At 40.9% G+C, this 27,934-nt stretch overlaps 1 protein-coding gene across 1 annotated transcript in view; it reads right to left on the bottom strand.

Moving 5' to 3' along the window:
* The window catches only part of LOC125120784 (IQ domain-containing protein H-like), a 147,403-nt gene that overhangs the window by 41,215 nt on the left and 78,254 nt on the right, over window positions 1-27,934 (bottom strand). Inside the window, 2 exon segments of the mRNA XM_047769211.1 lie at window positions 11,199-11,485; window positions 16,695-16,815. Coding sequence (XP_047625167.1) covers window positions 11,199-11,485; window positions 16,695-16,815 — 408 coding nt within the window.

Below are 27,934 nucleotides of genomic sequence, written 5' to 3'. Positions count from 1 at the left end.
TAAAGCCATTTCATTTATTTGTTTATAAGGAAACCATAAGCGACACAATGAGTCTTTGCTTAAGAAAGCAAAATATATGTTTAAAGGAATATACATATTGTTAAAACAGTTCTATTTATGTGAAAGATTCATGTAACATTATAAAGGTTTCAGGGATTTTAAAGGATTTTAAGTGCTGTGTTAGACTGTACTAGTAACAGATGTTCAGCGGCATGTTTAAGTTTTTGTTTTACTGAAAAAGCAATGGATTACTTGATATTTTAAAGTCATACCAATGCTACCACATTTTAAGTATAGCTCAAATTCATTATTTCTAAAGAACATAAATGATTTAAAATAACTCAAGGGCTCCTAAAAATAAATATTACTGTAGTGGAGCTAGAAGATTTTGTTTGCTACATAGTCCCTTCAGATTCCCAGTTTTTTGTGTCACTTCTTGTTCTTTTTCTATGAAGACAGATGGTGTCAGTAATTGCCTATATATTTAATTAAGTTAAAAAGCTACAAAGTAAGGTTTTGGCAAAAAGTAGGATTTCGTGCTATGAGCAAAGAAAACAAGAGTAAGCAGAAATTGCTGACATAAGACACTATTTCTCACCAAATACACATTCTGATGCCCATATGTGTTAGAAAGTGAGATTGGATTTCATCAGTCTAATGAAAAGAACAAAGGCATTTATCCTGAAAGATAAAGCCTGGAATAGAAATCTAAGCAGCAGTTCTCTTACATTTCTGACCAGCTAGATGGAAATGGCTCTACCTGTTGTCCACACTACCTCCAACCTTAGCCTGATACCCAGTGGTTATTCTAAACTCCTCTGACGCTCAGATTTTTGCCTGGGGTTTTTCACCTAGCAGGCTAATCATTGTGGAATTATTATGGAGGGAAAAGCTGTAGCTACTTGTAGAAAGAGGTTTGGAAAACTGACTTAACCATTCTTGTGGTGCCTGTTTTCAATGTTCCCATCCCGTGAATCCACCTTCTGGCTTAATGGCAATATGGCACTCCCAGCTGTGGTGCTGTGTATGGGCTTGCTCATTTAAACTTTTAAAGCTTAAAAATGGCTACCACAACGCTGATTTTACTCCATTTCACTTAGTCATTAACATTTAATGATTACCTTATGTGCTGAACACAAGGATGGAATATATTAAAAAAAATAGGAGATGTGTTTTCTGGCTTTAAGCTATTCAACTCAATTCAACAAGCATATTGAGGATATACGAGAGAAACATACGTTTTCTTTGGTGATGGTGTTTGAGGAGGTGGGGGGAGACTTACAAAGGAAGTAACCACCAATTCAGTGCAATACCATGGGGAATATCTGCTGTGAGAAAAGGAGCTTGGGCTCAGCAGACCTGTAAATCGTGGTTTGAACCCTGGTTTGCTGCTTAGTTGTCGCGTGACCTTGACCATGTCACTCTAGACTCAGTTTCCTCAGTTGTAAATTAGGGATAGTATTCGCTTATCAGGGTGTGAGGATTAGAAATATCTAACTGAATATCTGGCATGTGACAAAAATTCAATAAATAGTTAATATTGTCATTAATAATTACTCTGTCAATACTGTACTTCAGATCTGAGAAGCTACACAATGAAATGGCAGTTGAAGGATTAATTACGGTGGGTTTCCGTGATGAGTTGGATTTTGAAACATGCTTTGAAAAGAAGGGCAGTTGTATATTGACAGAAAAGAAAGGAAAGACCAGTTGTAGAAGTGAAAGTGGCATGTGGGAGGCAGGATGAGAATGCATTTATTGAATATGGGAGCCACTAAGCAGGTCAGCGTGCTTGTCCTAGAGAGCACTTTGGACATAATCAATGAGAAAAGCAATTAGTGCCACATGGTGGGAGAGGGATGGTTCATGGCTGTTTTAAGAAATAGTTAAGGCCTAGAGCAAATTACCCTGTACTTTGTCACCCCAGCATTATGGTTGAGATAAAACTAAATTAAAATGAATGTCAGGGACAGTTTTGAAAGCGAAAATTTCTCATACAAAAAGTCTTGATCTCAGGTGACAACTGGAAGTAGGAAAGGGCCACTTAGCCTGTTTTTGTGATCCTGGTGAACAGGGTGTAACCACATGTATGTAGAAAATGTTTTGGCCTTTCTTAGCATTAGTAGGGAGACTTTTCCTTTCTTCCTACCTGCTGCCCTCCTGGGTTCTGCCAAATGGTGGCACTTCCGGAAAATTGCAAGATACAGTGTGAGTGCCCCCATTTGCCCTTCCCTTGGCAATGTTTCTGGTGATTAAAGTTAAAGTCCCCAAAGTCCAGAGAGAAATGTCTAGGTTTCATTCAGAAGGAAGCAGTGATCTCTGTGATGAGAGCAGTCGTCTGAAGTCCTAAAGTAGGGTGACTGGATATAAACAGAGGAACTGGGTCTCTTCTATGTAGACCAATCTAAGTTCTACCCAAGAGCTGATGTTTAGGCTTGGATTCAATTTTTGGTTTATAAAAACCTAAGGTTTACAATGCAAGTGGGTTAACCCAACATTTAAGGAGAGTCATATATGGTTTTAAGATTATATATAGCAAAGTTGGTCACTAGTTTACCTGGGTTATCAGTGTTAAGAAACGGAATGGAATTTTCACTATAAAATTATTATTATCATCATTGCCTTTGTGCTTATTGCAGAAGTCATCATTGCCACCATCATAATTATTATTACTTTATATTATGGGTCTCTTTCATTGACACAAAGATGCAGACCTTTTAAAGGGATAGGTCTTTTACTTTAATGCCTCAAAAACCCTTGGAATCTATTCTTCCTTCTTTAGGTATTAACCTGTGATTTACAATGTGCCCATTATAGCATTTAAAAAAACATTGAATAGCAGGCATTTCTGTTTATACCAAAGGCCTATTAAATTTTAATTTAGATATACACTGTTAACCTTCTTATATATAAATAAAATACCTTACCTACAGAGAAAAAGTAAATCTCATTGAGGTCCCTCGGTGAATACCTTGTATATCCTGAAGACAAGGATAGAGAGATCTTGCAAATGAGAGTACTAGAAGGGGACTCAGAGAGAAGTATTCATTCATTCATTTAATAAATATTTATTGTGGATCTATTATATGCAAGACATGGTGTTAAGTTTTAAGAAATAGTTAAATTCATAGCAGTGAATAAGAAGGAATTATGGTATTTCTGCAGACTTTAGTTTTCCACTCTCTGAAATAAATATATTCTCTTTTGATGCTTATATATCACTTGGAGATGATAATGTTCACTGACTTTTAAAAATAATGCTAATTCAATTCAGATTCCACTCACAGTTTGAGAACCTGCTGAGGGCTCGGGTGATAGTTTTACATGTGATTATGCTGTTTGATTTAATAAGAACAGCACCTTATATCTGCTCAGCCTCTCAGAACATCCTGTGTGGAGGGCAGGGATTCACCATTTGTAAACAAAACAAAACAAAACAAAAAACAGGCTCAGAGAGCCTCTGAGCAGATAAGTGGTTATCACAACTGCTAAGTGGAAAAACTGGGGCCAGGACCCACTATCCATCATAATGAAAGTATTTTCAGCTCTTTTTTCTATTCTAGGCTGATACATTTGCATTTCGAAACTGTTAGAAATAGTTTTCAGAATATATGATATATTCTCTAACATACACGAGGGTCTCCACTTTCATCTTTCCTCATAATTCGTACTTTGAAATAAGTCTCATTTCCTTTTGTAGCTACCTTATGTATCCAGGAAGGGCCCTTGCTAGGATCCTGTGGCTGTTTTTCATCTAAACATTTTTTTCAAAGATTGGATTTCCTTTCCTTAAAAAAAATATACTAGTGCTTGTAACAGAGATAGCTATTTCAAAAGTTTACAATTATCTAAAAACAAAGAAGTTTTTAATCTGAGGATTTCAACAGAAAGCATCTTTGCCAATCTATTTGTTTAGAGGTTTTATATTAAAGGAACTGGACAGAGGTATATCAATGCATATTTATATGAGGCAAGCTAGTTATGACGTTTGTAAGACTTAGATTCTCATTTTTTTCCCCATAAATGTTCTGTGAATTTCTACTACCACCTTTCATAGCAGCCTTCTCATTTGGGACACACTCTTTCTTACTCTCCTTCAAATCCTAATTATCTTTCAGCTCAAATCCCACCTACTCTGTAAAGACCTCTCTTGATTGCTCTAGACAGAAGGCAGTTAAACTGGCATTACCTTTTTGATGTTTCTTTTATTGTTCCATGTAGTTGTCACCTAAGCTTTTTCTTGTAATTCATTTTTTAAGTCTTTCTCCCCAACTAGATTGTGAACGCCCTAAGGGCAGGTATTTTCATTGCTTTTGCATCTTTGCAGTCTCTCTTGCACCTACCATAAAGTCTTATACATACAAGATGTTCAATAAACACCTGTTCTTTCCTTTAAAATTTCCCAAAGGTGAATATAAGTAAGTTCAACAGATCTGGATGTTCTAGCAGTTCTAAAAGTCCACTGATCAACTGGCTATCGTCTGACTGTCACTGTCTTAGACATCACAAAGAGGTAAAAAATGCAAGGACTAGTGTATTTTCTACAGGATTTATAAATCTCATGGAGGCAATGTTTATGCCTAAGAATCAGTAAAAGTACAGAATAATTGTGTGCTTATGTATCAAATGGAATTTGGTGACTGATATTAAATGAGCTTCCTCATGACAGGGAACATGTCTCACTTATCCCTATTCGCTCAGCGTCTAGAATAGGGACTGAGCAGACCCTTGGAAAGTACTTGGTCAATGAATATGTCAGTGTCTTTTCAATCTGAAGCCTTTGGCAGGTGTTTCATGTCCCTTCTGGAACCCAGTAGATACTGCCTATAATGGGCTCTGGCTCCAGGACTCATTGGGGTATGGAAATAGCTTTTGCTGCTCTTTGTTTAAGGGTTGGATCCCTCCATGGTAATATGGGGCAGAGCCTCTCCACTCATCCTTATGTGGGAAGGCCAGACCTAAAAAATGGCTACCTTCTAGTTCCATGTATTCTGCACAGAATCTCTGAAAACCTAGATTTTCCTACTCCTACGGGAAGATTTCCTACTGAAATCTTGGAGATAATTCCACTAGAAAGAGTGGTTTTAGACTATGCCCTTACCAGCTTCATTTCCCAGGGACTAGCTCTTTTCCTTTTATTCCCAGTGACCCTGTGTTCTGCCTAATGTTCCCAATATTTAAACCCTACCTTTCTGAAACTCTTTCTCCATTCAGCTACCCTAGAACCTCACTCTCATCTCAAGTCTGGACAGGATTTTCCACACCCCTATCTGGATCGATTCACAATTGTGGACTTGTCCCTCATGCACCGCTGTCATTTTATCCATCTTTCTTTGTCTCCTGGTCCCCTTTGCTCTTACTATGCTAGGATGGTAAGTTGTTAGGGCCAGAGAATAGGAGTTTGAGATGGATGCCGTCACCTCGGCTTTCTGCCTCCCACCTCTATTGCAAGACATGTGGATGTGAGTATGATCATCTATGTGAAACTACTTTGTAATGTAACCTATTACATTTTATACAAATTCGTGATTATTATTTATAATATATATTTATGGCTGTAATTACAAATGCAAATGCAGAAAGTACAAAAAGCCAAATAACTGTATTAATTTCATATTGCTGTTGTAATAAACTTCTATAAATTAACTTAAAGGGTCAGAGATCAGAAGTCTCAGTGGACTGAAGTCAGTGCATCAAAGGGGACTTCATTCCTCTTAGAGTCTCCAGCAGAAAATTTGTTTCCTTGCCTTTTCCAGCTTCTGGAGGCCACCTGCATTCCTTGGCTCATGGTCACTTCCTCCATTTTCAAAGCCAGTAGAACCCTTGTGATTACACTGACCACCTGCATAATCCAAGATAATTTTCCCATCTCAAGATTTTAAGTTAATTATATATACATGGTACCATGTGTGATAACCTTCACTGGTTTTAGGGATTAGGACATGAACATCTTTGGGGTCCATTACCCTGCCTTCCTTGCAATAGATTTCCAACTAATATATGTGGAAGGTGTTATGGAAATAGGAAATCACCACTGTCATTGTGGTGGCTGAGCACTCAAGAGAAAGTTGGCAATGGATACTAAGTTTTGTGTGAAATTTTTTTTTTGTCTTTTGTCTTTTTAGGGCTGCACCCGTGGCACATGGAGGTTCCATGGCACATGGAGGTTCTCAGAGCTACAGCTGCTGGCCTATGCCACAGCCACAGCAACGTCAGATCTGAGCCTCATCTGTGACCTACACCACAGCTCATAGCAATGCCGGATCCTTAACCCACTGAGCAAGGGCAGGGATTGAACCCGAAACCTCATGGTTCCAGTTGGATTTGTTTCTGCTGCACCACGATGGGAACTCCTATGTGAAAATTTGATGAGGAATGAGACATTGGTGTACTCTTAGAACACCTTTCCCCAAAATATTACTAAGCAATTACAAAGGAAAAACAAAAGTGATTTTATGGTGGAGCAACATGGCTGGTAAAAAGAAAGAAAAGCCACAATGACAGTCTGAAGAAGATATTTGTAACATGTATAACAGTCAAATGATAAGAGTTTCTTATATTCAAAGAGCTTCTACAGAAGTTCCTGTCATGGCTCAGTGGTTAATGAAGCTAACTAGCGTCCATGAGGATGCAGGTTTGATCCCTGGCCTCACTCAGTGGGTTAAGGATCTGGCGTAACTGTGAGCTGTGATGTAGGTTGCAGATTTGGCTCGGATCCTGTGTTGCTGTGTCTGTGGTGTAGGCCGGCAACTGTAGCTCTGATTTGACCCCTAGCCTGGGAACCTCCATATGCCGAGGGAGTGGCCCAAGAAATAGCCAAAAAAAAAAAAAAAAAAAGCTTCTACAAATCAGCATTTGTATTTTAGCCCAATTTAAAAGGGGCAAAAGCTATAAGGCAATTAAGACTATATATATATTCCAGGTGTGTGTGTGTGTGTAGCACAAATGAACCTATCTACAGAAAAGAAACAAACTCATGGACATGGAGAACAGACTTCTGGTTGCCAAGGAGGAGGAGGGAATGGGATGGACTGGGAGTTTGGGTTAGTAGATGCAAACTATTGCATTTGGAGTGGATAAGCAATGAGATCCTGCTGTGTAGCACAGGGAACTATATCTAATCACTTGTGATGGAACACGACGGATGATAATGTGAGAAAAAAGAATTTGTATATTCATATATATGTATGACTGGGTCACTTTGTTGTAAAGCAGAACTTGACAGAACCTTGTAACTCAACTATAATTAAATTTTCAAAGAGAAAAAAAGACAAAAGATATAAATGGCCAACAAATAAAGATATTCATCCTCACTAATAATCAAAGAAATACAGAGGAAAACAAGATTCCATTTTTCCCCTGTTAGACCTGCAAAAATGAGAGGTGATAATATGCCAGTCTCTTCATTGGCACCACAGTGCATGTCAGCTAGGAGAAAAAATACAATATTTTCTGAAGTGATGTCACTTGCAAAATGGCAAGAGTATATACCAGTGATTCTGCAAATAATCTGTCATATACAGGGAGTTAACAGACTTCCTTTGCCAGTGTATTTTGGTGTGCTCACTGAGAACTTTTTCATGTTCTATTGACAGTTGTAACTGTCACTCAGGTGACATACACTCACTCATACACTCAAGTATTAACAGGAAGAAACAGGGGAAGGACTAGAGAATTTGGGGTTAATCTATTTATCCCAACTATCAACTAAAGTCTGAGTGCTTCTCTAAAAGCCTTAGCACCACTAGCCAGCATCTGCTAGAATGTTTCTTTTGTTCATTTATTAATTATTTCAACAGATATTTACTGAACACCTTTGTTGTGCTGAGGCAGAAATAGTGTTGAGAATTGAGTGGGGAGCAAAAAGAGACAGAATATATCTCATCAGGGAGCTTATACTATACAGGGTGAGACAACTTTAATCAGATAATCATGCAATTAAGTTGAAAACTGTAACAACAGCAAGTGCTATGAAGGAGAGGGATACATGATGATATGAGAACCTAAAACAGGGGAATTTAACTTGGTCAGGAAGTTTGGGGAAGACTTCCCCAAGAAAATGTGGCTCAAGCTGAAATACGATGGATGGGAAGGGGGTTAACTGGTAAAAGAGATGAGGCCAGAGCATTTCGGGCAGAGAGGCAGCATGTGTAAAGGCCCTGTGGCAGGAGGTAGTATGATGAGAAGAGGGTTGGAATAGAGAGAAAAAGAGGGGGAGTTAGGGAAAGCAAAGGCTGTCGAAGCACATGGGACCAGCCAAGTGAAGGGTGGGACCTTTGTCCCAGAAACTGAGAAGGGTATTAAGCTCTGGGACAGGACCAGCTTCATGTTTGGAGAAGATACCTCTCACTACCACTTGCAGTTCTCTCTATACTAAACTTGAATAAATAAAAACTGTAAGTCAACTCTCCCCACAGTTCCATCCTCCCAACTGCCCCAGGGATCACAGATTTAATCCTTATTTCTCATGTCAAACATTTGGGGAAGACAACCTTTCCTGCTTCTCCTTCCCTTGCTCCTTGCCACCCAGCTCTCTCACCGGACAGCACTGTTTCTGTCCTCCCTCCACTCAGGTTGGTTCCTGAATGCCCTTGGTTTGTCCTTTTCTCTCTCCATGTGTGGGCCCGAGAAGGGAATGCAAAACCAATAGAGGGCCCAGGGAAGCAAATGGAAAATGATTTCTGGACAAGTTGAGAACTGCTCAGAACATAAACTCTCACTTTGAAACTTATCATCTGACTGAAACAGAGAATTGTAAAACTGAGAATAATGAATATAAAACAAGTAAAGTATATTTACAACATTGGGTTGCCAGAGAGTACCAGGAGAGGGGAGAGCAGGAGCCCATTTCACCCTTTAGACAAAGTAATGTTCAACCAGCACAACATAGGAGGAACTGAACATTTTGAAAAATGAATCTTGTGAAATAGTAGTGAATTTAAATATTATAATTTACAAGGGGGAGATCAAAGCAAAAAGGTTAAATATTATTTCTCTAAAATTATTCAGTATCAGAGCCATACAAAAGCACATGAAAAATCTTGTAGATGAAATATTGAATAAATAAAAGCATATCGTAGAATAGTAATACATGGGATGTTATGATCTATAAAAAGTTTAAAAACACAAAATTAAACTATGTATTATTTATGGGTATATTTGAAATCCTGGGTAATCATCAGTGAAATCTATTATACCTGTAATCTGCCTTCACTGATCAAGGTCATTTTATTTGCTGCTATTAAAAGACAAACAAACAAACAAATTTGAGTGTCCTCCTAAACAATGTTTGCCTGAGTTGTTTTCCACAAACTTGGAGTCAGCTATGTTTAATTCAAGCTCAGTCAGTTAAGACTGGATAGGACCCTCCAACTGGGTGTGCATGAGTGTCGGCTCAGTGCCCGTTGGACATCAGAGGGCCAAAGACTCCCCCTCAGATGATGCTCAGTGCCTCCATTTTTGAAGATGCTTTCCATGAAGAAACCCGTAGCTTTGATTCTCCTGTGCAGAATGATGAGTCCCTCATCTATTTCCAATCACCTGTCCCCATGCTCCCCAAACCTAAGACCACCCTATTCCTTTATCCCAAGAATATCGCATGTCCTTTGTGGCAGATTTGAGACCTGTTTTACTTTCTTCTTGCTTGTTGCCTTGTGAATAAACTCTTTCTTTGCTGCAAATGTTTGGTTCGCAGCAAAGAATGTTTTGGTTTGCCACACATCAGGCAAACAACCCTGGTTAGGTAACAATCCACATGCAGCAAAAGCTTAAAGATGTGGAAAAGAATGAAAGTCCCAAATGTAAAATGATGGATACCTCTGGGAGGGATCGTGTGAAGGGGATTGGCAGGGAGTACACAGGACTGGTAATAGTCTTGGTTCATTACTCTAGTATTTGTACTAATACTGTACTTTTTATATTTATGAAATATTTCCCAATACATTTTTTAGAAGAAAAAATTGACCACCTAGTTGCAGGTGAACTGCTGATAGAAAAGGAACAGTTATAAGAACTCTCACCTCCCCTCTAGTGATTGACTTTCTATTTAAGAACAGATTCTAGGAGTTCCCATCATGGCGCAGTGGTTAACGAATCCGACTAGGAACCATGAGGTTGCAGGTTCGATCCCTGCCCTTGCTCAGTGGGTTAAGGATCCGGCATTGTCATGAGCTGTGGTGTAGATCGCAGATGCGGCTCGGATCCCACGTTGCTGTGGCTCTGGTGTAGGCTGGCAGCTGCAGCTCTGATTCAACCCCTAGCCTGGGAACCTCCATATGCCGTGGGAGTGGCCCAAGAAATGGCAAAAAGACAAAAACAAAAACAAAAACAAACAAAAAAAAACAAACAAAAAAACCAGATTCTATCTAGAAAGGTTCACTCCCTGGATGGCACAAAACAGTCTAATGATAAGATACAGGTAGAGCACTAATGGCAGAACTGAAGCCCCACTGGGATGAGTTGCAGTTATTTAATAAACTCCAACTGTACTGAAGGAGAAGACCCTAGTATGTTGGCAGAATCAGCCCGAAACTGGCCCTGTCTTGCTTTATCCTCAGTGAAAAACACTGAGTTGTTTTTCAGAGACAACAGAACAAAACCAAGTCATACAGCCAAAGCATGCACAGAGGAGAAAATTTTTACCTCAGACAGCACTCAGAACCAAAATTTCCCCCCCAACAGAACAAAAGATCCCAGACATGACTGGAACCTGAATGCCAGAGCCCTTTCATAGTGAGGGGTCCACTGTGCAGGAAGAGCCAGTGCTGAAGCCCCCTTTACCACACCTCTCCATAAATGGCCAAGTTCCAAAGCCCTTCATTGAAAATCTGCCCCGCATACCAACCTTCCTCCCCTAACTCATAAAAGCTTGATCAAACCCCAGATCAGAGAGACACAGATTTGAGTCACACTTCCTGTCTCCTTTCCAGCTGACCTTGCAATAAAGCCTTATCTTAAAAGCTGGTGCCATAGTATTGGTTTCTATGCCCACTGGGCAGCAAGCCATTTACTGGTCCTGTATTTAGAGATGTAAAGCATGATCTCATCTGATTTGCCATGGACCATGTAAATGCTGAATTTACAGCTCATCAGGAGAGCAATGAATCTTAGAAGCTCCCCCACAGTCCCTGTTGCATGGGCGTGGATGGCATGGAATCTTTACATATTTGAATATTTCATATCGCTTCAAGTCAACTTACCTGCTGCTCCATGGTGCTTGGATCGATAAAAGTCACCAGGTCTATGGAGAAGTAACCAACCACATTTTTCATTTTACAGGCTTTTCCGATTTGAAGGCACAAAGAACTGAGAACTTGGGGATCTATTGAGGCCTGAGGCATGGTGGTTCCAGAGGAGATGAAGGGGCCTTCGGCATGAAACTGGTCCCCTGTTGACAGCAGCCTGATTTCTCCATTGGGCTCTATCAGCATGTCCACTGTCACATTGGTGACACTCTCTGTAGGTGGGTATGCTTCAATCACGCCTCCTGGGGGCGGGGGGGGGGGGAGATTGGAGTGGGTAAAAGGACGAGTTCATGTGGATCCTGCCCATTTAGAGTAGGAGGAAAGAGCCCAGGCTTTGGCAGAGGCACTTGGGGCAAGTAGCTTCAATTCTCTGAACTTCCTTTCCCTCATTTCTAAAATGGGCATAATGAGAACTCTCTTACCAGATTGTTATGAATCTTCCTGGTACAGCTGAGTCTGTGGTCTTTAGCACAATGCTTCGTGTGTAGTAGGACTCAATGAATGATAGTTTTGATCATAAAAAGGTAGACAATGTAAGGATCATCAAGCCTGTTCCCATGCATCATATAAATGATGAACCCAAGAACCATAGCAAATCCTTCAGGGGGAATTACTGCCCACAGTTTGTACCTTGATAACCAGTGCTCTTTCTGTTCGACTTCACTGCTTTTGGAAGTTTTGACAGGTTAGGGCTTTTATCAGGCATAAGAGAACACTGACCATTATGTCAACCAAAGGACTTTTATATATAGCTGGTTGTTTTAAAATGCAGAGCCAGGAGATGCTGCCATTATTATTATTATTATTATTATTTTTGTCTTTTTGCTATTTCTTGGGCCGCTCCCGCGGCATATGGAGATTCCCAGGCTAGGGGTCGAATCGGAGCTGTGGCCACTGGCCTGAGCAAGTGCAAGGATCGAACCCGAAACCTCATGGTTCCTAGTCGGATTCGTTAACCACTGCGCCATGACGGGAACTCCAGATGCTGCCATTATTGAGGAACAGGTAAGCTTCCTCCAGGCTGATAATGGGAGCTTTATAATTTATCATAGTTTACCTTTTGCTTTGAATAACTAAAATCATGGAGGCAAATTTGATGGTCATAGCAACAGTATTAGCCATGGCTAAATGAGGTCCACAAAAATTACATAGCCCTATTTTCTGCTTTTAGGCCTAACTTAAAAATCTTACCATATATATCCCCTATACAGAAAAAATTTAAATATTATTTGTAAAGAATTAGATAGCATAATTTAAAAGTAAAAACAAGAAAGTGTTCCTAAGATAGTCTCTGGAGCCTGACAGTATTAAGGTAAATTTGGCCTGTGTTTCAAGATTTTGCTGGGAGGTGACTTCTGCCCATAGTCTCTTTGAACAGCATATATGGTTAAATCCTGAGATTTTAACAATTCTCAAATGTAGCCATCTGTTACTTTATAGAAAAGGCACTTTCCTTAGATGTCTATAAATGTTGGAGCTGGTCCCATAGAAAACTGAGTTTCAGGAGTTCCTGTTGTGGCACAGCAGAAACGAATCTGACTAGGAACCATGGGGTTGCAGGTTCAATCCCTGGCCTCGCTCAGTGGGTTAAGGATCCAGTGTTGCCATGAGCTGTGGTGTAGGTCACAGATGTGGGTTGGATCTGGTGTTGCTGTGGCTGTGGCGTAGGCTGGCAGCTACAGCTCCAATTAGACCCCTAGCCTAGGAACCTCCATATGCCATGGGTGCAGCCCTAAAAAGACAAAACACCAAAAAAAAAAAAAAAAAGAAAAGAAAAAGAAAACTGAGTTTCAGAAGGAAAACTAATTAACCTTTTTGGTTGGTTTGAAGTGTTTTCTTTCTGTTTTTCTTTTTTTTTTTTGGTCTTTTGTCCCCCCCCTTTTTTTTTTTTTTTTAGGGCTGCACGCATGGCATATGGAGGTTCCCAGGCTAGGGGTCTAATAGGAGCTATAGCCACCAGCCACAGCCACAGCCATAGCAACACAGGATCCGAGCCAGGTCTGCAACCTACACCACAGCTCATGGCAACGTCAGATCCCCAACCCACTGAGCAAGGCCAGGGATCAAACCTGCAACCCCATGGTTCCTAGTCAGATTTGTCTCCGCTGCGCCATGATGGGAACTCCTGAAGTGCTTTTCTTCAAATGCGGTTTCTTAGTGTGTGCTGTACCTAAATACCAGTTGTTGGGGATTTAGTGAGATAAAGGTAATGAAACAACAATAACACAATGCACAAAAACAAGCAAAAAACCTTTTGAGTATCTCTGATTCAGAAAACTTTATGGCTTTAGCTATCACCTACATTTTGAAAGGTAGTGCTTCAGTGAAAACACATTGTCCTTTATAGTTACAAGATTATTTTTCTTCCAAGTAACTTATTTTGTATTGTCTTCTCAGCAATATGACCAGTCTCTTTACCGTTAATTTTTTCCTTTGAAAGCAATTAATTCCTCTTTTAAAAAATGTATTGCCTTTAATATAATCCTTTGTCAAAGTAGATATCAAATCTATAGCACCTGGAGTTCCCGTGGTGGCGCAGTGGTTAACGAATCTGACTAGGAACCATGAGGTTGCGGGTTCGATCCCTGCCCTTGCTCAGTGGGTTAACGATCCGGCGTTGCTGTGAGCTGTGGTGTAGGTTGCAGACGCGGCTTGGATCCCACGTTGCTGTGGCTCTGGCGTAGGCCGGTGGCTACAGCTCCGATTTGACCCCTAGCCTGGGAACCTCCATATGCCGCGGGAGCGGCCCAAGAAATAGCAAAAAAAAAAAAAAAAAATCTATAGCACCCTAAGCCTACTTGAGAGAATAGAAATGAAATGAAACAGGCAGTAGGGGAAGATGGCAGGAGATAGTGGCCTTAGGGTCAGAAAACATAGGGGGATGGCCTTGCAGGGCTACTGTATGCCCTGGGCTCAGAGCTGGCAGAGGTTTGGAAACACTCGACTTACCAGAACTGGATTTTTGAGACATGGTAAAATTGAAGGATCTAACTGTGTTCCCATTTCCCATGTATTTGTTGTGTGATTTTGCCATAGTCACTTCCTAGCTTTAAGCCTATTTCTTCATCTATAAAATTGGCTCCATAAAGTTTGTTCTTCCTCCCATAAATAAGCACTGTGTTTGTTTACAACATGGCTGAAAGAGAGGCAGTAAGGATAGAAATGAAGGAGACTGAGGCCAAGCCTAAGCTTGTGGTTATACAATTCAGATAAGACAGTGGCTGGGAAAACCCTTTCTAATCTACAAAGCTCACATGAAAATAAATAGATTAGAGGAAGATTTGCAGGCTGACCTTGGAAAATCTGGAAACTTCCTAACCTCTTGTCCTGTAAGGACCTGAGATCATCCTGATCTCCCCCTCCTAACTTAAAAAAAATCCTTTGCTGGATTTCCCATCATGGCACAGCGGAAATGAATCCGACTAGGAACCATGAAGTTGTGGGTTCAATCCCTGGCCTTGCTCAGTGGGTTAAGGATCTGGCATTGTCGTAAGCTGTGGTGTAGGTTGCAGACTCAGCTCAGATTTGGTGTTGCTGTGGTGGTGGTGTAGGCCAGCAGCTGTGGCTCCGATTAGACCCTTAGCCTGGGAACATCCATATGCCACAGGTGCAACCCTAAAAAGACAAAAAAAAAAAAGTCCTTTATTATTAACTATGTTTTTGTTGTACACACCTTATTTTCTTCCATTTATGCATGGGGTTGACTCTTTTAGTTTTACTTTTCTGGTAGCAGGTACATGTGGAAATTTGTAGAATCACAATTCTATAAGTTGTAGATATTTAGATTTGAAAGGACACTAGAGACCATGTAGCATAACCGCACCCTCTTCTTCTGCACCAGTGAAGAATCCTTTTTTAGCATTTTTATTAGAAGACAGGCCATCCGACACCTTGCTTAAATAATTCATTCCAGTGTATTTAATATGCCCTTCCAGCCTACTCTTCCTTGAAGTGTATTCCAACACCCAACAGATCTTTCCTCTCCGATATGATCTCATACTCTGAGCTAAGAGGAGTTCTTTGGTAAAGATACCCATTGGTTCCAGCCAAGACTCCTGGAACAACCCAGGATAGCCTTTTATTGGCTCTCCTGCATATTCACAGAGTGATTGAGGAGAATACCTAATCTTTTGTGACTCAGTTTCCTCTTCTATAAAGCAGGCTGTTAGGAGGATCAAATAAATTAATCTGTGTGTACTTAGAATAGTGTCCGGCACATAGTAAGCATAGACTGTGCTTATTATATTATCTTCATTGTGCAGTTGTCACCACTGTGGTATTGTTGCTGCTGTTATCATCTTATATAATATGGTTATTATATTATTATATTCTTATGTTAATATAACATCATCATTTGACAGTGGCGAATAGAGTGGAACGATAGCTTTCTAGCTTTCTCTTATCATTCCCATGGGTAAGCATACAGGAATATCTGCCTTACACTGTGACCTCCTAGAGAGTGAGGAGCATTGGGTGGGCGTGCCTCAGCGTAGCACCCACAGGCCCTCCACAAGTGGGGGATAAGCATCATTTTCTCCATTCATTCCCTCACTGACCTCTTAATGTCATTAGAAAATTTAGGAGAGGTTGGGAGGAGGAGGATGAAAGAAACAGAGGCTGGCTTTGCTCTAGGACTGTAAAGAATCCTTTTTTTTTTTTTTTTTTTTTTACAAAATCTATGTTCAGGAGTTCTTATCATGCATGGCTCAGTGGAAATGAATCTGACTAGCATCCATGAGGATGCAGGTTTGGTCCCTGGCCTCGCTCAGTGGGTTAAGGATCTGGCATTGCCATGAGCTGTGGTGTAGGTCACAGATGTGGCTGGGATCTAATATTGCTGTGGCTGTGGTGTAGGCCAGTAGCTACAGCTCCACTTCAACTGCTAGCCTGGGAACCTCCATATGCTGTGCATGTGGCCCTAAAAAGACAAAAAAAGTCAACAAAATCTACCTTCAGAACTAGAAGTAAGACCATTTATACTCTCCTAGAAAATGGAAGGAGAAACTAACATTTCTTAAGATTTATTTTTGAGTCTGGCACCATGGTAGAAACTTTCATATCTGTGTTTCATTGAATCCTCTCCACAACCCTGGGAAGTAGGTGAGGAAACTGGCCCCGTGAGGGTTTAAGAACCTTACTCAAGGTCAAGGATGAGATTCAGACCTAGGTCATCTGATTCTGAAGCCCACCTCTCAGCAGAAGTCTGTGGTGCAAAAATATGGTCAGAATCTTGAGCTATGCACGGCACGCTTGGTATGCTCAATTCCTGTTTACTTAAGAGGCTGAGTGCAAGATAAATATTAGGCAAAGTTTAAAAGTCTGCTTGCAAGAGCACTTTTCTAAACCAACACAAGAGAGGCAAGGTGTTTAAATTGGCCCCAGATTGACCCAGAACTAGAATTCAAGGTTGTGCAGACTAATCCTCAATAGAAGCTTTACAGTCTTATTTACCTTGACTGAGAAATGTTTGGAGGAATTTCCTCCATGTCGAGAACCGTTTCTCATTGACTGGCTGTGCGTGCTGTGCTAAAATGCCCGCCAGCTCCTCGGAGATCTTCACCAAAGCTGGCTCCTGCAGAAACAAATTAAATAGAACCACAAGCAATTTTACTACAGAAATGAAAACTGCTTGTGGAGTGATTAAAAACCAGGCCTCCAACAGGCAAAAAAAATGTGGTTACTGTTTACCCAGAGTCAGAAAGCCATTTTGAAAATTTTCTCTATTTTTCCAGCCATTTCAGTTTTCATATTTCAAAGTGAAATGGCCCCTAAATATTGCTGCTAATTGTGCCTGTTGTCTTCAAAAGGCAGCCGTCTGTCTGGGCATCAGGTAACCCCAGGTTCAGACCCACAACAACCTGTCCTTGGGCACTGTGCCTCCCTACTCTGGGCCTAAGTTTCCCATTGTGTAAAAGCTGGAGTCAACTACCTTCTCCCTAAGGTCCTTCAGACCAGAATGGTTTTTATCCTCTGACCCTAAGAGAGCTGACCCTGGGAGAAATTATGGAGTTGGCAAGGTCTTTCTTGGGTACTTTGTCTCATGAAACCATGCCCTTTCCCCTTGGTTGAGGAGTTATAAACTTTGGGATCAAAGCCTTAAACCACAGCTGATACTATAGAGATGCAATTTTAGGAGGGAACAGGTTGGAAGAGTGGGGGCGGAGAGGAGCTGGCCTCAGTCACTTGATATTTCCAACTAGGTCACATCCTCATCTGATTAAATGTAGGCTGGCCCCACATCATCCTGTAACAACCCCAAAGTACAGAGCCTCCTGTCAGAATTAAAACAGTAGGAAACCCTCTAATGAATGAGAAACTGAAAAACTCAGCTTTTTGACATGAAAAGACTCAGTTCGTCAGGACAATTTGTTTTTGCTTTTTTGTTTTTTTTTTGAAAGTCTTAGACTATCTCAAAATTTTTAGTTGGAAGCCACCTCCTCAAATTTTATTTCTGCTGGCAGGAGGGCAGGTTACTAGACACAAAACATTTGATGGGGAGAATTCATATTCAAAATATGGGACATTGACAAGAAAAACCTCAGGCTTACTTTGGGTTGATGGGGAACTTTCTAATCTGTGAGTGAACATCCGTAATTTGGAAGAATCAGAAAAGAATTAGCTTTGGAGAGTGGGGTGTAAGGAATCTTAGAAATAATCTGCCTGGCCATTTATTTTCAATTTCCCTGCCATTAAAAAGTGATTGTCCTTCTCCCTACTCCCAGCATCTTAGAACATCTGGTTTATTCTGGGTCCAGTGCCCTCTGAAAATCTACAATAGAAGACAAATATCTGAGAATATAGTCTAGGCAGGTCCCAATAATCTGAATAATTTCTAAAATATCCAGAAAATCCTGGTGGGAGTCTCACTGGTTAGTAAGTGCCTGACATACAAAACAAAGATGCCATGTGAAAGAGAGAGAGTGCCACCACCCGCCCTCATCCAGGCTTGTTCAGGATGGCTCTGTGCACAGTCCAGTCTGGATGGGAGTTGTTGGGGGTGGAGATGTCTGTTAAGAAGGGCTGGGGAAGTCCGCTCGCAAAATGAGGTAGAGGCAGGGAAGTTGCCGTTAAAGCCCAAGGCCTTGCCCATGTCACATGATACTGCACAGTTTACGTTTTCTCTGTTCTATACTGTATATTACCTCATCTCCCCAAGGTCTGGCATCTAAATCATAAAAAAGCACACAGAACATGCAGTTCCAACAACCTAGACTCTCTCTTGGTTCCTCCTTTGAGCATTGTACTCTAAGCCCATCTTTCTTTGTTTTATACTTGTTTCAGTTAAAACCATTCTACTCTATTAAAAAAGACCCATTGTCCGTGATTCATGTAGTGCCCTAAAGCTGGGCCTGTGAAGCCCCGGCTGTGGGTTCCCGCCCTGCTTGGGAAACAGTGTCAGGGAAGAAATCTATGCAGGGCAGGCACTCAACTGGGACAGTGGAAACTTCCTTTTTATTCTGCCCTGATTAAAGGACTCTTGCTGCCTTGTTTCTGAAAAGTATTGAACCATGTATCCAGTGATCTGCTCTTATATCAAAACAGACCAAGAGAGGTAATTCATTTATTCATTCATTCATGCAAAAATTAGAGACAGACAGTGGAATGGTGGTTGTCAGAGGAGGGGAACTGGAGTTAGTGTTTAATGGATACAGAGTTTCAGTTTTATAAGATGAAAAGAATGTGATGATAGTTGCACAGTGTTATGAATGTATTTAATACCTTTGAACTGTAGACTTAAAAATGGTTGAGGTGGCAAATTTTATGTTATGGGTGTTTTACTACATTAATAAAATTTAAAAAATTACAGAATGTCAAGCCTAACTGAATTAAGGAAGAAAGTGTTTATGTGTTGGGTTAGGGGGTGGGACTAGAGATGGAGGGGAGGCAGAGAAAGAGTAGGTGAAAGCTTTGCCACCTGAATCTTGACATTACATCTCCCTTAGTTTAAGAATTAAGTCAAAACCCCTCAGTATAATACACACGAAGGCCCTCTGTGACCTGGTCTCTGATTGCTAATGTAGCCTCACCTCTCTCTTTCCCAGCCTTGCTCCAAACTGCCTGACTTTAATCTCTTTCCTCTGCCTTCCTTCTTCTCCTTTTTGTCCTGGATGACTCTTCCTCACTCTCTCTGAGTTAGTTCTTCCTCTTCCAGGAAGCCCTCTTCCAGGAACCCTAGTTGAGTGTTCTTTCTCCATGTTCTCCAGCTCCCTGGGGGCTTCTTAAAGGTAAAGTGGCTTTGAGGTCAGTGGCTTTGAGGTGAGTCTCCCCAATGCTTGGCAGAGGGAACACCCAGTATTTATGGAATAAATCATGGCAGTGATAAACACATGGGCCCAGCCCCTAACAGCTGAAGTTACAAAGTAAGGGAAAATATGAAACCTCAAAACAGGCTTGCTCCTTACTGCCGAGGAACCACCTGGGGGGATAACAACTTAAGAACCAACAATTCTTCCTGGGTGGATTTTATGAGATTCCTGCCTCTGAGGGGCATTGGGAATATAAATGAGGTGACATTTATGAAGTGTTACCTCAGATGCAACATGCTATGTTGAGGGTCAATAATTAACTTATAAGGCTGGCTTGTGAGAAGCATCTGGACACTACGTCAGGCTGCCCTCACTGCCTCTGCTTACAAAGCCAGCCAGTCTGCCTTGATCCATAGCATTAATGCTGTGTACAAAGCCACAGCAAGGGGGTAAACTTCCTAGAGGAAAGTCTGCTGCAGAAATCGTGTCCCATCATGAGAAGTACACAGCCGAAGGCTCGGTGATGTTTGCTAGGGGATGCTGGGGCCCACAGAGGCAGCTTGGGACCTGATGAACTCTCTAAGAAAAAGATATGCAAGGGAATAAGGTGGGGGGTGTTAACTGTTCGGTTTATTTCTTTACTTTGAAAGCATCTGATAGGGAATAGAAAGATTATACTAAGAATGGCCTTAGTACAATAAAGAGATGTCAGATGTGAGTTCTCAGTTTGGGGGTAGTTTCTGTTCCCTAGTGTTCATCATTTTGCATAGTTCAAACACAGTTTATCACAACTTTAAGGGCAGATGCTGATAAGGGAAGATCTATAACTATAAACTTAAGTATACACTGATGCTCATAGACACAGACATACAAAACCATGCCAAACAAACCCCTAAATTCATGTAAATCATCAGAACAGTATTTGTAAAATACTTACAGAGGCTCATGCTATTATCTCATTTGGTCCTGACACCAACACACTGAGGGTGGGCCTGCACAGGATAATTCCCCCTCCTCTACAAATGGGAAGCAGAGGCTTCTAAAGTGAAGAGGCTTATGTAAGATCACTTGCTGTGTTGTTACTAGGTGATTCGGTTACTGGGTAATTTTCAATGCATGACTGAAGACAGAAGACAGTGAGGTTGGGGGAACCATTGCTAGTTTGCCTTCTTTCTCCCCTTTTACCTTTGCAAAGTGTGTGTGTGTGTGTGTGTGTGTGTGTGTGTAGAATATCTGTTAAAAACTGGTAACTGGGGCATAGATTCTCCGTCTTATATACTTGTGAACTAAGTAATTAGAAAGTTTCTTTTCAATGAATCACATCAAAGAACCTGGCTAGTGTTCAGAGAGTTTATCATTCACGTGGTGCAGATCACTTAGAGTTAACAATCCTAGGCGTGTGGAAATGAGAGTATAGATTTTTTTTTTGTCTTTTTGTCTTTTTGGGGCCACACCTGCAGCATATGAAGGTTCCTAGGCTTACAGGTCAAATCAGAGCTGTAGCTGCTGGCCTTTGCCCCAGCCACAGCAATGCAGGATCCAAGTCACATCTGCAACCTACACCACCGCTCATGGCAATGCAGGATCCTTAACTCACCGAGTGAGGCCAGGGATCAAACCTGCATCTCATGGATACTAGTCAGATTCATGTCCACTGAGCCACGATGGGAACTCCTAGATCTTGTTGATGATAAACAAATGTTAGAAAAATATCCGTTACTTCTTGGAAAACAATGTCAATTCCAGATCTTCATTCCGTCATGATTGCACATTAGCTGCTGGTCTTTGTGGTGCTAATAGCTCTAGAGAAATTCCTATCCAGCAGAAACTTGAGCCACATCTGTGCTACTGCACAGCCTTGTCACCACTTGTCCAGTACCTATATTTACCCCTCAAAATGTATCAATGATGGTCATGACCTTGAAGGGTTCCAACATATCTGCACAAAGCACAGGGCCTCCATCAGCTTGAGCAGTACATCCCAGAGATTCTTACCTATCAAGCCTGGATTGCCTCTCAGCTCTCTCTCTTTTTTCTATCAAAAAAGTATAAATTTGAAGGAAGAGATATTTGACTGAAGGAAATTCAGGATATCTCAGGGGAAGCTGCTAGCATATCCAATTTAATATTTCCCTCAATGTCTAAAGCTACTCCAAACTCTAGAGAGTTTACTCTCCCAAGTACATTCTGGTGTGTGTGTGTGTGTGTGTGTGTATCTGTGTGTGTGTGTGTGTGTGTGTGTGTATCTGTGTGTGTGTGTGTGTCTGTGTGTGTGTGTCTGTGTGTATTGGGGAAGATGAGCAAGGAGGAAGAATGAATACAAATTAGGATGCTCTAAATATTAATCCCACCAATACACCTTTTATTTCAGAAGCTTCTTTGCTGGATCTGCAGTGGTGAATTAAGTAAAATAACTTCTTGGCTAATCACCTCTAATCTCTCACACCAGACATTGTTTGGTGGTGTTCAAGAGAGAAACCAGGGGATCTGCCCAGATGATTCTGCTTTATAGAGCCCTCTGATATCCTTAAATGGAGGAATGGAAGGTGACATAAGACCAAAAGGGCAAGACAATGACTTTAAAAACTAAGTAAGGCTGTCAGTGTTGAATGAGGCCATGTGACAGTTGCCTCCTTAACAGAAGAGGAGGTGGGGCATCTACACTCCCGCAGTGAGACTGCAGGTGCTCTCTGGCTGCCTCTGGCTCTGGGGGGAGTGCTCTCCACCGGCCCTGCTGCCTCTTTCACAGGGAAAGTGTGGGTTCTGTAAAGGTGCTCAAGATTTGAATTGGCTAGTGGCATAGAGATAGAAGGTAGGGATTCCTAATTTGAGGGTGAATTTAGGAAGATTACTTTGCCTACACAGGACACTTTTTACCACCATCGTTTTTTAGGTAAAACAATAGCTCACTCTTATTGAAAGCTTACCATGTGTCAAGTCTGTGCCAGGGGTTTTACATTTATTATCTCAAAGCCACTCTCTGAAGTAGTTGTTATCATCCACATTTAATGTCACACAGCCATGAAGTAGCAAACTGGGATTCATATCCAGTTGCTACCATTATGCTATATAGTGCAATGGGATCTGAGACTGTAAGTGCCATCAGTGGGCACTTATGGCCAATCCGAGTGAGATTAGATCTGACATGTGATGCTAAGTCTATGCTATCAAATTTACAAAAAATGGTAGAATGAACAGACATCTGTTGTTGGCTGCCCAGCATCTTTGTCCCTTCCTTCTAGGTAATGATATCCATGACTTGGTAACAGCCCTTACCCCTTTCTTAGCTATGCAAGTGATTGAGAATGACTTCAGCCTCAGCTTCAAGGCCCCTGGTTAGCAAAGGCATACCCTGGCCACAATGATTGGTTTGGAGGGGCACATGACCTAGTTAGGCCAATCAAGTGTTAGGAAGCATGTGCTGGGGCCTTCTGAGTAAGAAGCTTTATGCTCTTTGGAGAATGCTGAGGATGCTGCCAGGTGAAATGTTCTCTCTTCCTGTTACCTTCACCAAGGACAAGTGCTAGGAGTTACTTGACCAAGGACAAGTTCTAGGAACACTGGCAGCCATCTTGCAACCCTGGGGACAGCCAGCCTTAGAATGGAGAAGACATTATGTACACTATGGAGGAGGGATGGAAAGTAAGTCCTTGGTGATACTGAGCCACTGGATTAAGCCTCGTCTGATTCTAGAGCCAATCTCTGGATTTTCAGTTAGTTGACATAATAAATTCTCTACATTTTAAAAGCCATTTTGAGTAGGAATTTCTGTTACTGCTGCAGCTCAGTTTCAACCCTTCCCCTGGGAATTTCTGCATGTGATGGGTTACAGAATTTTTTTTTTTTTTTTTTTTTAAAGGGCTGCACCCGCGGCATGTGGAGGTTCCCAGGCTAGGGGTCGAATCAGAGCTGTAGTTACTGGCCTATGCTAGAGCCACAGCCATGCCAAATCCGAGCCACATCTTCGACCTACACCACAGCTCATGGCAATGCTGAATCCTTAACCCACTGAGCAAGGCCAGGGGTCGAACCCGAAACCTCATGGTTCCTAGTCAGATTCGTTAACCACTGAGCCATGACAGGAACTCCAAAAAAATGTTTTTTTAAATCAATACAAATGAATGGGCCAACCATGTATCCACAATCCATGCTGGACACTTCAGCCAGCAAGTGCCCTGATCACCCTATGCATTGGTTACTTTCATTCTGTAATCAGTAGTGAAGTTTTCACTCATTCCTTTCCATTAAGATCATTAGCAGTAGTCCCTCTTTAGAGTGCAAAAATATGCTGAGAGGATGAAGAAAAAATGAAAATGTCTTCAGCAAGTCATAAACTACTTCCCACACCTACTTAAAGTTTAAGGACTGCCTTAATACTCCATGTTTAATTGTTAATTGAGAATTTAAAAATCAAAAATGCCAACTTTGCCTTCGATGAGATGGAAAATTATGCTGCTGTAGAAGGTAACATAATGTAAAACAGCCAACATTACCAAGGCACACAAATGTTTTTGGTATGTAAAATTGCTTTGTAAAATATTTGCTCCATCTGCTGAAAGCGGCAAAGACAATTTTCCCTTGATAGCTAATGGCCCATTTCGGCTGTGTGGCAAGTGATTCGCTGCAGTGGCGGCTCTCATTAAACAGAATGGTGAAAATGCGGTATATAATTCCATACTTATGTAGCATTATCCACTCACTACTTCTCGAGGAGTCTGTCCCTCATTATCCAGGCCTCCACCTTGCACCAACATGCAGGCCTAACAGTTGATTTGACTCAAGAAGCGTTTTGTCCAACCGAGGCACATATGTTGTGCCTCCATTCCAAAGCTCAGCACAACTGCTTCACCCCAACCAGACGCACTAGAAAGGCTCATTCCCTTTCAACTTTCCAGCTCTTAAACTGCTGTTTCTTTTTTCCCCTCTCCACGGGGGACCATGGTTTTCTTTCCAGGCTCACCCTATCGCACTGCATGCTGGGGATTTCAATAGATAAAGATTAAGCATTTCTTGAAATCCTTAATTGAACTTTGCACACACACAAAAGCAGAAACATTTCCCCCCGCGGGCCAAAGCCACTGTCATAAAAGCCCAACACACACTGCCCTTGGTTCATGGTGTGTGTGGCAGTCTGTGATCTCTCTCTTTAAAGGAGTTGTTTACACTATACCCTGGATTACTCCAACATCTGCTAAAGGAACAATTAAAAATAAATAATCCAGGGTGGTTTAAAAAAGAAGAATATGTTCATGTTTGGGGGAATGATATTAAAAAGTAGTTACAGCAGCAAGTGGTAGATTTTTAAAAGATATTTTTAACGTTGGAAAATGGGCTTAAGGGCAATTAGATTCAACATGAGTGACATCAAGTAAAAACATATGACTCTTTTAGAGATCATGCAATATTTTATTTTATTTTATTTATTTATTTATTTATTTTTTCTAGATGTCATGCAATATTTTAAAGCAGAAACCATGCAGTTTAAAAATCAACCATAAGTAGAAGTGGCCCCAATTATTATTATCAAGAATAGTTCCCTTCTTTCTAGTTAGAGAAATAACACTGGTTGAGATAATTTCACATGTTGTAAAGGCTCTTTAGTTGAGAATTACAAACGAAAGAAAACACATGTGCCCTTTAGACTTGATTTTTCATTCAAGTAGGGGGGAAGAGGGGTGAATTTGTCAAATGAAATTAGAGACTATCAGGAGGGTCTATATTTTAATTTTATACAAAAGGAATAGGCAAGCATCTGCCTTTCTTAATTAGAGTCTGTACCTTCTTTGATATTTCTACAGGTACAGATGTATATATTTGAGGCGGATGTGATAACACTATGTATTTATTATTGTTTTCTTTTTCTATAGACCATGCTCATTAAAATACCAGGGCAATAAATCAGTGAATTCCAAAAGTGAGGATTTTTTTGTTTGCTCTGCCGTAATTACACGAAAATTTGGGTCTTCTCAAGGGCATCCCTCTCTCACCGAGGGGCATGAAGGACAGACGACCAGAAGCGAATGGCGCAGTCGCCGGCGGAGAAGAATAAAACCCAAATCTGAATCAATTCCAAATATCTGTGCCTGCTCTATGGCTTTCAGCAAAGTAGATATTTCCAAAGGAACTTCAGCGGGGTCTTCCTGGATGTGCAAACACTAAACAACTCTCCTTCCTCTCATCTTTTGCTTTATTCCTTCCTTCCACGCTGTTATTGCGGAAAAACTGGCAGTTAAATTCAATTGATTCAAAATATTCCGGATCCATATGGCCGCCAACCCTGGAGCTGAGGCGGCGATAGCGCCTCACTGCTGTTCTCAAGCATTTGCCTCTCCCCTAGTCCCCAGATGGTGGGAGTAACATTTAAACCTCCTTTTCTCTGCCTTGTACAATAGACCTTGGCACCATTTCAACTGTTTACTCCGGTAATTAACAGCTCTGATACCACAACAATTACAACTCCTACACTCTCACCACAATAATGCTATGAATTAGTGAGAGCTAATGGCTGGAAGGTAGAGCGTTTCCAGACTGTGAGATCTGTGCATTTTTAGAATAAAATAAAAGGTACAAACAGCACGCTTGCAGTAGACAATGATTACCTAGTAATTAGTTTACACAAAGCTTCCTATTTAATGGCAAAACGCTGTAATTAACGTGTGACAGAAAATCAAAGGGTACTTTGTAAGCATATGAAAAATTAACACTGCAGGCCCATAGCTTTATGTACTGATTAGAAGCATATTAAATCAATAGGACACACAAACCAACAGCTTGTATAGCTGATTATTATAGGTCCTCGGAAGGGGGACCCAGCTTTCATTTAACTTTGGGAGGCAATTTTCCTTCTCCTGTCATCTTCCTCAGGCACAGAAAAGCACCTCAAACCCAGCCCTGGCAGCTTCATGAAAACAACCATTCAACTGGAAGAAAACATTCTAAGTCATTTTCAGAGATAAGGAAAAATATGTAAATGATTAAGACTTTCCAATGATTGTGGTGACGTGCTGCTACACTAATTAGAAAAGATACCAACTGGAACCAGAAAATGAAGCATCCAGGTCTCAATCATGTGGTCAGAAAAATCTCTACTTTATCAGGTCAATGCCTTTTTATTCAGCATGTAGAAAGTTTAAGTAACTGGAATCATTTTCTATCTTCAAATGATAAGAAACCAGGCTGCTATCAAGGTTTATTCTTTTAAAGGCATTGTCTGGAAAAATCATTTGGTGGGCACACCTGGGTCAACATTATGTATCTTCAATGGTCACAATCCTATATAATGATAATTGATGCACAGAACAATATGCTAGAAGCATCCAGCATGCTAAAAGACCTTCTGAATCACAATAAAAAGATTACATTTTATGTGCTCTTTCAACATTACCTGCAGTTTATTTGTAATGCAACTTTATGGTCATATTAATAACAAATAGCATTCCTTTCTTGTCTTTTTTTTTTTTTTTTTTTGTCTCTTTAGGGCCGTACCCGAGGCATATGGAGGTTCCCAGGCTAGGATTTGAATTGGAGCTGTAGCCACCAGCCTATGCCACAGCCACAGCAATTCCAGATCTAAGACACGTCTACAACCTACACTACAGCTCACAGCAACACCGGATTCTTAACCCACTGAGCAAGGGTAGGGATTGAACCTACATCCTCATGGATGTTAGATTCTTTTCTGCTGAGCCATGATGGGAACTCCATAAATAGCATTTCTTGAAGTCATTTGCTAAGTCTGTTGGTAGGCAATTCTCATCACTGCTCCCCTGGAGATAGGTACTAATCTTATTTCTCTTTATAGTTGGAGAGATAGAGGCTTGGAGAGCAGAAGTGATTTGGCCATGGCTCCCCACTCCCGCCCAGTAGCCTCAGATGCCAAGTCTATGGAACCCATAAAACCTGACCACCTCTTACATATGCCGAATGCTCATTTATTCACACTAACCCATTCCAAACCTCATTGTGCTTAAAAGGAAGTTAGGAAGTTTACCATGTCAACCAGGAACAGGAGGCTAAAAAAAAAAAAGAAAAGAAAAGAAAATAAAAATGTGGTTGCTTATCCAAGAAATAAGGTACAAAATACATTGTTTTTTTGTTCTTGCCCACAGCCATGTAGAAGTTCCTGGGCCAGAGATCAAAGCCAAACCATAGCAGTAACAATGCCAACCAAATCCTTAACCACTAGGCCACCAGAGAACTCCTAATACAATTTTTTTTTGCTTGCTTTTTTTTTTTTTTTAATTTTACTGAAGTATAGTTGACTTACAAGGTTGTGTTCATTTCACGTGTATAGCAAAGTGAATCAGCTATGCATATATATTTATCTATTCTTTTTCAGATTCTTTTCCCATATAGGTTATTATAGAATATCGAGTAGATTTCCCTGTGCTAATCACAGGGAAATTGTTAGGTCCTTGTTTTTTACCTATTTTAGGTTTAGTAGTG

The sequence above is a fragment of the Phacochoerus africanus genome, chromosome 2 (assembly GCF_016906955.1).
Source record: "Phacochoerus africanus isolate WHEZ1 chromosome 2, ROS_Pafr_v1, whole genome shotgun sequence".
NCBI lineage: Eukaryota > Metazoa > Chordata > Mammalia > Artiodactyla > Suidae > Phacochoerus > Phacochoerus africanus.
Note: the sequence above shows the minus strand (reverse complement) of the source record. Positions and strands in the feature narration are given on the sequence as shown.